The following is an 11943-nucleotide window of genomic DNA, read 5'->3' as shown; positions in this document are numbered from 1 at the left end:
GTGTATATCACTTAGAAAAAAACTTTTTGCCTTGTACTTCAACAACTTAAAATTATCACCTTTCATTTCTAGATTAATACAAAAGAACATAATACACTTAAATGCATAACAAAATTTTATCTTTTGTTCGTAACAAATATAAATAAAAAATAGTTTTTCTTCAAGTACCATATTCTCTAATTTTAGAAAAAGAATAGTTATGTATAGCATCGTATTATAGACAGCTTTCCGTGTATAGTAAAATGATAATTTATAAGATTAATTCCATTTTTGTTGGCCCCGAGGGGCCAAAGGCATTGGGCAATAAACCTGGTATTGATTTTATGATTTTTATTTTAACATTTGTCGAAAATTGTATATAATTCGATATTTTACATGATTTTTCAGTATGGTTTAGAACCGGTTCTTATCCAGCGGACATTAATCGTTTTCGAAGCCATGCTGGAAAATATATACCTACTTTTGTATTCTTTAATTATGATTTACAATTATACATTTTCAGAAAAAAAATTTATTTAAACAATGGGTAGAAATAGACCTCTTCCAGCCGGCTCCAGGGAAGTAGCTTGTGGATTTTTAGAAGATTTATTCTACATTTGTTAGCATATCGGTTTGTGTGTCTATAACGGAGATACATTGTTACTAAATTAGACACAATAATAAAACTTAAAAGAGAATTCCAAAACTAAAAATTATGATGGAGGTAAAGGGGTGTTAACTTTGAAAAAAACTTCAATTTACCATCCCTCAAAAATTTTAAAATGTCATTAGATTAACCCCATCAAACCTTTGAAACCTTTAATTTTATCCCCTTAAAACAAAAAGCTTTGACGTCCCTGTGTAAAACCCTATACATTTTATCCCCCAACCCCCTTCCCTTCCCCCCAACACAAATGAGATATTTTTGGACGTAACTCAAAAACCGCCTGGTAAGAGTTACTTTTTATTTCAATTATCTACATGGCAAACCTATTTTTATGTACAAAAACATATAAAGGTTCACTATTTCAAGTACCACCACTCGTCAAATGCACTTCGTGCAACTATCCCTTTAATTTTAATAACTCCATAATGACGTGTTTTCACCCCACAAAATTATTTTTCTCAGATGTCAAATATTTGTTTTTGTATTATATGAGTTTGTATGATTAACTTTCTGATAATTTTAATAAAACAAGGATGACAACATTCATAAAGCGAAGCACTGAAACGGTAGGACAAACGCACATTAACACTTGTATTGTGTTAGAACCTAATTATCATGATATAAATTTATAAGAGTCAAAGCAAAATTGTAAGTAAATTTGTTGAAAAACTGCTTGATTCAGGATAATGTTTATGGACATACTTACATTTTTAGGACTTGATTTATAGAGTTGCTTTGCTTATTACATTATACTTTGTTGTCCCAGGAATCAATATACCAAAAATCAGATCAATCCGATGATTAGATCACATAAAAATTTGTTGCTAAAAAAGAAAAAAAAATCAACATGTTTAAAACGGACGTACGGACATTTTGGTGATGATTATAGAGTTGCTTCGCTTTCTAAATAGTACCTAACTATTAAAGGAATCACCTTGCAAAATTTGAAATCGATAGGACAATTCTAACATGCCTAAATTAACGAAAAAAAGCTATCCGTTACGGACGGACGGACCGACCCTAATTATAGTAAAGCTTCGCTTTTAAAAATCTCCAAGCTGCTGCACGTGTACAGAAAGCAGATAAATAGAAAGACCAAGGTAACACTCACCTTTGATGAACAAAAAAGAAAATCTTATCTCACGGGATTCAGAAAGAGAAAAGAAGAACGAAGGAATGTTTTTTTTACACGATTTTCAGTTTCTAAATTATAACATAAACTTTATTGGATGCTCTAAAATATTTTTCTCATGCTTTTGAAAACTATGGAAAAACATTAAAAAAACACTGAATAAAAAAACATTATTGACAACCTTATCTTCATGGGAATCGCAAAACTTTTTGGTGCTGTTGCAAATATATTTTTGCAACATTGCAAAAATGTAAAGCGCTCCGCGCGCTAGAACCCAGCCAGTGTGCAAAAAAAGGGAAATGAAAGATTTGCAAAAAAAATGTTAATGTTAATTTAAATTGCGGATTCGGATTGTTAATTTTTCTGACTTTTGTAATACTTAATTTTTTTTTTACATAAAATATTTTGCTTATTTTAGGTTAGGTTTAAAAAGACCTCTAAAAATATTGTAGAATCTGCTACCCGCGGATCAATCCGTTTTTTTGGGGGCGAATTTTTGTAAGAATCCGAATCCTACCCAAAATTGCGACGGATGTTAAAGCAAAATTGTAAAAAAAACATTGGAATATTAGACGCGTAGCAAGAGAAGAAATAGACAAGAAAATCAAGGCAGAAATTAAATTAATCAAAGAAGAAACAAGAGCAAAGGTATAATATATGATTTTTCAGTATGGCTTAGAACCGCTTCTAATCCAGCGGATATTAAATAAAATCGGTTCTGAAGCCATACTAGAAAGCATCTTATAGGTCCTGGTAAGTTTTACAACTATTTTTGGGAAGGGTACGACCACCTTCCCAAGAGAAGTCACCCAAAGAAAAAATCCCCCCCTTTAAATTTTTTTTTATATTTTTCTTTCTAAAACTAAAACATAATTGGTTAGGGGTCGACTTGCCCCTCCCCTACCTTAAGTGCCCTGGAGGCGTAATCGCTAATATACTAATAGTTTTCTATTTATTTCAGATAGCTAAAACAAAGCAGAATAACTCCAATAAAATAGTTCCCGAGATTGCTCATCTTATTGAGACCGGTCAAACAAATACCTACGTCAAAGATTATGGGTCACATAGGTAAATATAGTTATTAGTAGCGGAGCTACTCCTATATATATAACGAGGAAATGTCCGTATGTCCGCACAGACCCATGCAAAAGATTTATTAAGTAAACGTACTCAAAGTCTAAAACTAACAAATGGGATAGCGTATTATAAAACTTTGGGTACCAGTGTAATTTACATCTCATGTGATCATATTGTATGATAAGAGATTATTAGGGATTTCAATTCGAGAATTGGTTCTCATTTATACGAGAAAAAAACGTTGTCTAGCATCGTATTACATCCAGCTTCTACGAGTATAAAAATGTACAATCATAAGATTAAAACCAGTTTTTTAGCCCGTGCCTTCGGCATCTCGGGGATGAATAACTCTCATTTAATAGGATTTTTTAATTTAGTGTTTCAATAACATCACTGGACGATTTAGAAAAGATGAACAATCCTTACAAAGCTGCGGTAAGAATTTTTTTTTAATTTTTGTAAATTTCACCGCGAAGCGCGTTATTTTTTCACATACCTCTTAATTTAAAGGGGGTTGTGACTGGATAACTTCCTTGGCTCTTTTTATGGAAGGGGGGTGTCCCGGATCTTTTATGTCGGTGTTGAACCTGTGAATTGGGGTGGACTTCTAGGGGGATGTAACTATCCATTCCCCTTGTTTTTGCAAGGGGGATTGATACACCCTCCCTTCTTCACACTTTAGGATCAACATATGTACAAATTAGATTTGAGATTTATATGCATAACTAAAGCCTTTTGTCCTCCATTTAAAAATGGGAATAGTAGCTTTCGCAAAATTCGTAAAGTTGTGATTAAGATTCCACTCAAATGCGCTCATTAGGTCAAACTGTTTTTAAAAATGCGTTTAATTGTACTACGCGTTTGGTCAACATTAAGAACAGTTAGACTTAATAAGCGCATTTGACTGGTACCTTGCTCACTCAATTTTATGGAATATTGCGAAAGCTACTAATCCCTTTGTAATTTTGATTTCCAGTATGGTTTCGAAACCAATTGCTATCCACTGCACTGGATTAGAACTGGTGGTCAGCCATACTGAAATATCATGAATAGCACCGAATTCCAGAAAATTTTCCAAGAATATTAAAATTAAGATTATAAAATTTATACCAGTTTTGTTAGCCTGGGCTAACTTTTTAATTTTATATTTTAATATCCGCGGAAAGCTGTCTATGCTACGATTGTTTAGGCCAGAGATAAAGTTGCTGGTGATGGATCTGATGGAGCTGACAATGACAATGAGTCTAGTGAAGAAGAACAAGAGGAACAGTCTTCAATCACAAAATATCCAGAGAGGGAGGGGACATTGGGCTGTTTACAACACTAGTCCTCAAAGTTTTATATTATTGATTTTTTATTCGTTAGCACAACAGTTTTTAGGACTTTTGATTGAATTTTGATAACTTGTTTCATTAAGTGGAGTGGTTAAACGTTTCAACCATTTATTGTAATATACAGAAGGAATAGTTTTGTGTAGCATCATTGGGGATGCGTCTTTTTATTAAAAATGGAAGCTTAATACATCTGCCGCTGCCTATACCTTGTCATGATACTTTGTCAGCAGGTATCTAAAGGGATAAGACAATGACAATAATTTAATGTACAATTACATCCCCATTTATGAAGCACAAAATTTCCCCTTCTCCAGATAACAATTAGTTGCTGAAAAAAACGTTTGGACTCTCAACTTCATGAACAAACTAATCAAAATTTAACAAAAGTCCCCAAAGTTGTTCAGCCAACGAATAAGAAAGCCCTATTATAAACTTTGGGGACTAGTGTAATAAAGAGTCCAATGTTCCCTCCCTCCCTGTAATGGATTGAAGACTGGTGGGCTCACTGTAGGAGGAGGAAGAAGAGGTACCTGGTATGTCATTTACAGTCAAGAAACCTAAGGAATAAAAGAAATTTATATCCTATAATATAAATTAGTAAGATTTTTTGTGTGTGAATGTCATGATCTCAATAAATACTGAAACGATTGAGTTCTCCACTTTAGGTTTTAGGACATTCTTTTCTCATATTAAATTCTTCAGAAATTTTTAAGCAATTTTTCTAGCCCCTCTCTGCCTCTTTGAAAACAGAGCCATTAGAGGCTAGGGGTGAAGCAGCTAGTTTTAATATATAAAGTGGAAGATTTTTTTGTCTGAAGGTTAAGATTTTAGAATCTACTCTTCTGATAGAGTTCTCCGTTTTAGGGAAGCTTTACATATGTCCTGGGATGGTTTTAGGCTATTTCATTTTAGATTTAGGCCTTGGGTTATGTTTTGGCTATTTTTCTGTCCTATTCTTATTCCCTTGATGGTAGGGTAGCTCACTCACTGGCTGTCGCTGGTTCTAATATATTTGGAGAATGCTTTTGATTTTAAAAAAAGTTGATTTATCATTCAAATATAACAAAATTGTTACCTTAGAGAGAGAAAACCTGTGTTGTTTCTATGCTTTTTAAACTTAGGTAGGGTGAAGTAATTTAAAAATTTGGAGGTAAAAAGGTTTTCCATAAAGAAAAGATACAAAACATTATCTAAACTTTGTAATTTAATTGACGTCGGGACGTTCGGACTAACCCTTGTTAAAGAGTAGATGTGCTATAAAATGGATATAGGATACCTATACGTTAAATATTTATACGGGAAAATTTGTCGTTAATTTTGGTTTGCTAATGTGTTACTCATTTACTGGTCAGTTCGTTCATTAACATTCAGTAGGAGGGGAGGGGATGGGGTAAAGGGAGTGAAAATGGGGTTATCGTTATTTTAGCCAGCTGCGGGCATGACAAACATCACTTTATCATAATACATAAAAATCCTGTGCAACATCCAAGTAATAATATGTCGATTTAAACTAAAGATGTTGTCACAACCATATTGGGAACCTAGTAAAAGTGTCTGACTCTAATTATGACGTAAAAAAAATTAGCCAATTGAGAGGCCACTATAAATTTTACCATTGGTCAATTACAGTGTATACTGGCCTATCATTGGCTAATTTTTATTTACGTCATAATCCGAGTCAGACACTTACTAGGTTCCCATATTGGGTATGGTTCGTGAAGAAAACAAACTTTTGAGGTCGTCTTTGCTTCACTCGTCTTACTTGGGGTAAGGAAAAGGAAATAATGACTTGAAGGACCAACTATAACATAAAGCTTACGGGCTTGACAGGTGTATAAATTTCTTGCTTGACCAATAGGAAGAGCCAGAGGAAGAAGAAACGAGTATCCTGGGTAAAATAGATAAAAAGGAGCTCAATAGGTGAGATTTTTTTTTAGAATGTTTGGTAGAGAAATTATTTTTGATTGCACGGCCTTTGTCTTATGTCCAATTTGTGTATATTAATGAGCATCTGACATAGCAGCAGTAAGTTAAACTTTAATTTCTTAAATTATGACGATACGGATATCTGTTTATAGGAAGCTATTATTTATAGCTCGCTATCATGTGTCTAAATGAAACTTTTAACTTTGCTTGACGAAATCAATAAACTATTTTTACAGTTTGACTTTAGCAAGGCATTTAACATAGTTTTACTTTACTTAGTACGTCAGTCTGTCAATCATGCTACAAAAGTATAGATATTAAAATATATAGATATCCGGGTTGTCCGGACATCCGGCCATTTTCAATAACCGGCCGGATACCGGATATTGCAACTGTCCGGTTACCGGATTTCCGGCTGGTTTTTAATGCCGAATAACCGGCTATCCGGCCAGATATCCGATAATTTGCTGGATATTTAACGTTGGCCAGATATCCGGCCGCAACCAGATATCTGGCATTATAAATCAGCCGGATATCTGGTATCCGGCCCTACCCTAATTAAAATATATAAAGACTCTTGTTCAGAGATAGGAAAAAACCAGGTTTTTTTAAAAAAGATCAAACCAGTGTGGTTTGTTTGGTTTAAACCGGTTTTTATTAATAAAAACCAGGTTTTTAGGGTTTTTTAATAATTTTTTTGTTTTTTTTTAATAATATCCAAATAAAAGTATTCTAATTTAGTATAAAGGGGTAGTTTCACAAAATGCATTTGAACTTAATTTAGTGAACCGCATATTTTATCCTGGTTAAATGGTTAAACTACATTTATATGGCATATATTTGAAAAAATTTCAATTTTCTACCACATAGTTTTTGAAATATCAAGACTTGAAAATCGTCTTTTTAAATTGCATATATCACAAAAAGACAATTTTCAAGTCTTGATATTTTAAATACTACGTGGTAGAAAATTGAATTTATTTCAAATATATGCTATTTAAATGTAGTTTACCCCATTAACTAAGAAAAAATATGCGGTTCACTAAATTAAGTTCAAATGCATTTCGCGAAACTACCCCTTTAGTATAAAGATTTAAACTATTAAAAGAATTTTGAATTAGGTATTTATGTTTTTGACTGTATTTTTTACATTATAAAAAGACTAGCGGCTAGGCCCCTAGAGGCCTCTAGGGGCACTTGAGGAAGAGAGAGTCGAATTTAATAATTGAATTTTTTATTTTATATTTTGTAAGAAAAAGTAAAAAAAAATTTTTTTGGGGGGGGCGAACATTTTTTTTTGGGGGGGGGTTGCCCCCCACTCCCTCATTTTTAAATTTAGTTAAAAAGTTTTTTTAAAAAAATTTTCGGAGAGGGGTTTGGGGGTGTCCCACCCCCAAAGAAAATAGTTATAAACCTTCCCGGGACCTATGAGAAGCTACCCTGTTAAGGAGAACCCAATCGGTTCAGCGGTTAGCGAGATCCTTTGGTACAAACACACATACACACATTCTGTTATTTTATTATAAGGATATAACTGGAAAGATAGGCCTTTGTATTAAAAAAAAACATTTTAACCATCCCACCTTGTTTTTTTTGTTTTTTTAGCTTTTTTTTTGGTTTAAACCACTTGATTAAAACCACGTGGTTTTTATTTTGCCATCCCTGCTCTTGTTAAAGGGTTAGGGATTTTTCAAATACAATTCTTGATTTATGACATCTGCTCATAAAGTCGCCTTTTCCGTATGTCTATGGGAAGTTTTTTTATGCTTCGCTATTTTTGCTCATTATGGATGTTGTCATCCTTGCTTTTATTTAGGGCTAATGTGAAGAAACTAGAAAAGACTGGAGCAATGAAAGCCAAAACAAGGATCACTGCGAACAAAAACAGAAAAAAAGCCAGACGTCTCAATAGGAAATTTCATGTTTTGGGTTTAGTAGCGCCGCTACTGTATGACTATAGTATGTACGATTTGATGTTTATCTTCTAAGTTTTCAATTATGCTTTTTTAAAATCACTGGTGGATTTGTATTCAGCTATCTCCCGCCAAATAGCCTAAAACCTACCCAACTCCAAACGAAGCTTTTAATAATGATAACTAATCGTTCCCGCCGTATACGCGATCCTTTTTGTAAACACATACCTCTAGATAGCTTTTATCGCATTGTATTAAAGACAATTATCCGTGAATTTAATATGAAAATAAATAAAGATTAAAACCAGTTTTGTTAGCCCTGAGGTTCCGAAGCCTGGGCTAACAAATCTGGTATTAATTTTATGATTTTTATTTTATTATTTGTGGGAAATTGTCAGATTTTTCAATGTTGCTGGAAATCGGTTCTAATCGGTTTCGAAGCCATACCTAACTACTGGAAAATATTTTTTAAATATGCCTAAAAATTTTCCTTATATATAAGTATGTATTGAACGTAGATAAACCTATTCCAACTAAAATATTTATTATTTATGCTTGTTATTCCTTCGCTTTTATAATTATATAGTTGTCCTTGTAAAGCAACAAAAAAAACATGATAATTTTGCTAACAGGAAAGGATCGAAGAAAAAAGGAGAAAATAAAAGAAAAATGTTTGCTAAATCTGATTAAAATGACCAATAATCTTTTTTTTACCTGAAATAAATTTTTTTTTTCTATGATTATTGTTTTTTTTGTTAATTTGTTAGATAAGCTACTCTATAATTATCTTGCTATGTTAAATTAAATGATATAGATTATACGTGGATGTTATGACAGGGGGAAATTTTTTAGTCAATTTAGGTTGCTACCTCAGACTGGACATCATTTATTAATCAGTCCGTTTATCCAGTAGGAGGAGAGGTGGTCCCCGTGTCGTTATTTTAGCCAGCTACAAGTTTCAATTTGTGCATTATAATGTGGTAAAACATCCAAGAAAAAAATAAATCTGTTGTTAACATATTTTGTTTTCTATCAGAATTGTTAAATAATTTTTTTAAAGGCGGAATTTTTGTCTGTCTGTACCAAAAGATCTCGCTAACCGTTTTGTATGAGAGAACGTGTATATAAAACTTTGGGGACCAGTATAACTTACAGTCCAATGTCCTATTCCTTCCTGGGGTTTTATCCAGGGAGTAAGGGAGGGGACAATGGATCGAATATTCAATTTTTAGGAGTCTCAGACTTTGGGTACTGGCTTAAAGGGAATGTGCAAGAATTTAGCAGTTTCTGACTGAGTTTGGGTACTTGCGCATGAAATGCCGCTACTCGTTATGTATGTTTTGAATATTGCAGACGGGGAGAAGGGATAAGGGAAGTGGGGGCAAGGGAAATAAACACTCGTTGTGTTAGTTTGGAATGTAGCAGACGGGGAGAAGGGAGGTGGGGGCAAGGGAAATAAACAGAATAAAAAGGGGCAGTCATATTCTTGCCAGCAGCTGGCCGGGTCCAATAATCTTGTAATATAAAAATCACACCAAAAAACCTCAATATATTTCATCAAAAACAAGTTGTGATTTCACTTTACATGACGCTATGGAAATCTATTATTCAATTAACAATCCCTTTATAATTTCCTTCAAATTTATTGGATTAAACTGGATTTCATGCCCTTTCTTTGATAATTCTTATATTGAATTAATTGCCCATTGTCCCCTCCCTTACTCCCTGGGTTTTATCTTTCAATTCTATGGTAAAACATGGGACGTGCAGTGCAGACATACGTGAGTTGTTAGTATAGCTTTGCTACTAGGAATTCTCATGCAATAGAGAAATTAATTTTCAACAAAGTCCAACTTTTCAAATGGATCTGTTATTTTTTTTTGCAATAAGAGAATAAATCCTTATGAAATTATTTTGTATTTCTTTAATCATGGGGACTGGGGAGCCCATAGCCGTCGTAAGTGATAAAAAAAAACATACAATAATTAGGAATTAATGATAGATAATAAGAAAGAGTCAAAGCGAAGTTTTTGCTGCTGTAATAAGATGCGCTTCTGATTAAATAGAAAAATAATCAGACGAAATCTTATCAGATAAAAAGAAACCTACCCACCCCCTTCATTTTAATTTTAAAAAGAAAACATTTCTGAAGCCCCTGCGGGACTCTTCTAACCTTTACTTAAACCCAGGCGAGCTAATCTAACAATCGATTCTACAAAAAATCACGAAACGTTTTAAAGTAAGGTGGAAGTATATTTTGTGTTTTGATGTAATTGAAGAGGGGTGGGTAAGGAGGGGTTGTGGGGAAATTTTCCCTTAGAATTGTTTGCCAGAATATCATTCCCTTTTTCCTGATTTAACCCAACCTACTTTTAGCATAAAAATACATGATTTATAAATTATAAATAAGTATAGATGTATAGTCTAGACAACTAACTACATGGCCCAAGTGGTGGAGACCCTTTTAGTACAATAGCAAATTATTTTTTTGTTCTTTTTAAAACATATGGCTGTGTTTTATATCCGAAAATTCCGACGCTGATTCCAAAGAACCCATACAAAATCGGGACAGGGTCCCAGCCATATGGGCATAGTTACATCTAGTTCATGCCCTCTGTTCTTTAACATAAATGGTCCAAATGCGCTATGAGGGAAATCGCCAGAATTAGATATTCCAATAGATAGATATTTTCAAATTCAAACTTTACGACCTTGGAATAAAACAAAGACAAATATTAATTATTCAATGGAAATTATTTTATTTCAATTTTTGCCAAATTGCATCTAAGCTAAGTTTTGGGCTATTTTTATTCAAATTCTTAAATGTATTATTGTACCAATTTTGGTAAGCTTTAAATTAAAGAATTATGTTAGTCCTATGCTATTTTCAGGATATCTTTCATTTAACTACATATCTCAATAATTGCCTTAAAAGAAAAATGATAACTTACTAGTTATTTCAAAAATCGTATTATAGACGGCTTTCTGTGGATATTTAACCTTCAGTATTAATAAAAACCGGTTCTAATCCAGCGGATATAAATCCGATTCGAAGTCACACTGGAAAAACTTACGTTACCTACTTGTTTTTATTATGGCCATTAAACTATAGTTAGTACCTATCATACACAATTCTGATTTCTATTTATTGCATTTGGAATATTCGAACAAGAGCTAATTTTTTAAAATTTAACTTTAAGAGCGTCCTTTTAATCAATTAATTAGTAGTTGGAAATTTGGAAATTCAAATATTCTAAACTTAACTTTAATTAAAATTATATTACAGAGTATTTTATACATTTTACGCATTAACAAATATGTACTTTTATTTTTCTATTAAAATTATTATTTTTATAATTAATATATTGCAAATTTAGCTAATTTTACCTTACATTAAGTCTGTTTATCTATTTTGTTAGCGTATCAAATTATTTGATTTTTAGGGAAATTTCTATCTGATTATATATTTTCTGTATGTTTACCCTTCTACCTCTATCTATCTGCCTGTTTATTCTTCTTTCTGTCTATCATTCTATTTGTCTATCTGTCTTTTTATTAAACTGTCTGTCAATCCTTCAGTCTATCTATCCCTCAGTCTATCTATCCTTTATCTTATTTTCTGTCTATTCAGAGCTGGATCTTTAAATCGTTTTTATGGTGCGCTGAATCGGGGCGATTCAGAGGTGAACCTGGTGGTGAGCCACAGCGCACCTATAAAACATTGATTTTTAAAAGATTTTCGGCGCGGTGTTTTTAGATCACTTGCGCACTCACTAAAATATCGATCCGCGCCAGTACAACTTTATTACTTAAGGCGTGTCAGTAAGGTATTTTATATAAAATGCCATGTCAGTATGGTATTTTATGTAAAACATTAATATATAATTTTTTTTAAAAATAACTATAAAAATGTTT

General features: G+C 32.8%; 2 protein-coding genes across 2 annotated transcripts in view; one reads left to right on the top strand and one right to left on the bottom strand.

The window, feature by feature from the left end:
* Positions 1–11943, bottom strand: part of Ddx56 (putative ATP-dependent RNA helicase DDX56) — a 402780-nt gene that overhangs the window by 102283 nt on the left and 288554 nt on the right. The gene's annotated exons all lie outside the window — the stretch shown is intronic.
* On the top strand, positions 1704–8765 carry LOC145314633 (uncharacterized). The gene is made up of 9 exons (XM_080154624.1): positions 1704–1820; positions 2351–2426; positions 2740–2846; positions 3233–3290; positions 4045–4121; positions 4703–4754; positions 6051–6109; positions 7932–8031; positions 8665–8765. The coding sequence occupies exons 4-9, from the start codon at positions 3267–3269 to the stop codon at positions 8716–8718; spliced, it is 366 nt and encodes a 121-aa protein (XP_080010750.1). The 5' UTR covers positions 1704–1820; positions 2351–2426; positions 2740–2846; positions 3233–3266; the 3' UTR covers positions 8719–8765.

Source organism: Acartia tonsa, chromosome 3, assembly GCF_053477335.1.
Source record: "Acartia tonsa isolate MP-2025a chromosome 3, ASM5347733v1, whole genome shotgun sequence".
Classification (NCBI taxonomy): Eukaryota; Metazoa; Arthropoda; class Copepoda; order Calanoida; family Acartiidae; genus Acartia; species Acartia tonsa.
Note: the sequence above shows the minus strand (reverse complement) of the source record. Positions and strands in the feature narration are given on the sequence as shown.

Bases quoted from the DNA above. Each gene is read 5' to 3' on its own strand.
- LOC145314633 (XM_080154624.1), top strand. From the start codon at position 3,267: ATGAACAATCCTTACAAAGCTGCG. The intron at 3,291-4,044 runs GTAAGAATTTTT...ACGATTGTTTAG, and splicing joins ACAATCCTTACAAAGCTGCG to GCCAGAGATAAAGTTGCTGG. The intron at 4,755-6,050 runs TAAAAGAAATTT...GACCAATAGGAA, and splicing joins CAGTCAAGAAACCTAAGGAA to GAGCCAGAGGAAGAAGAAAC.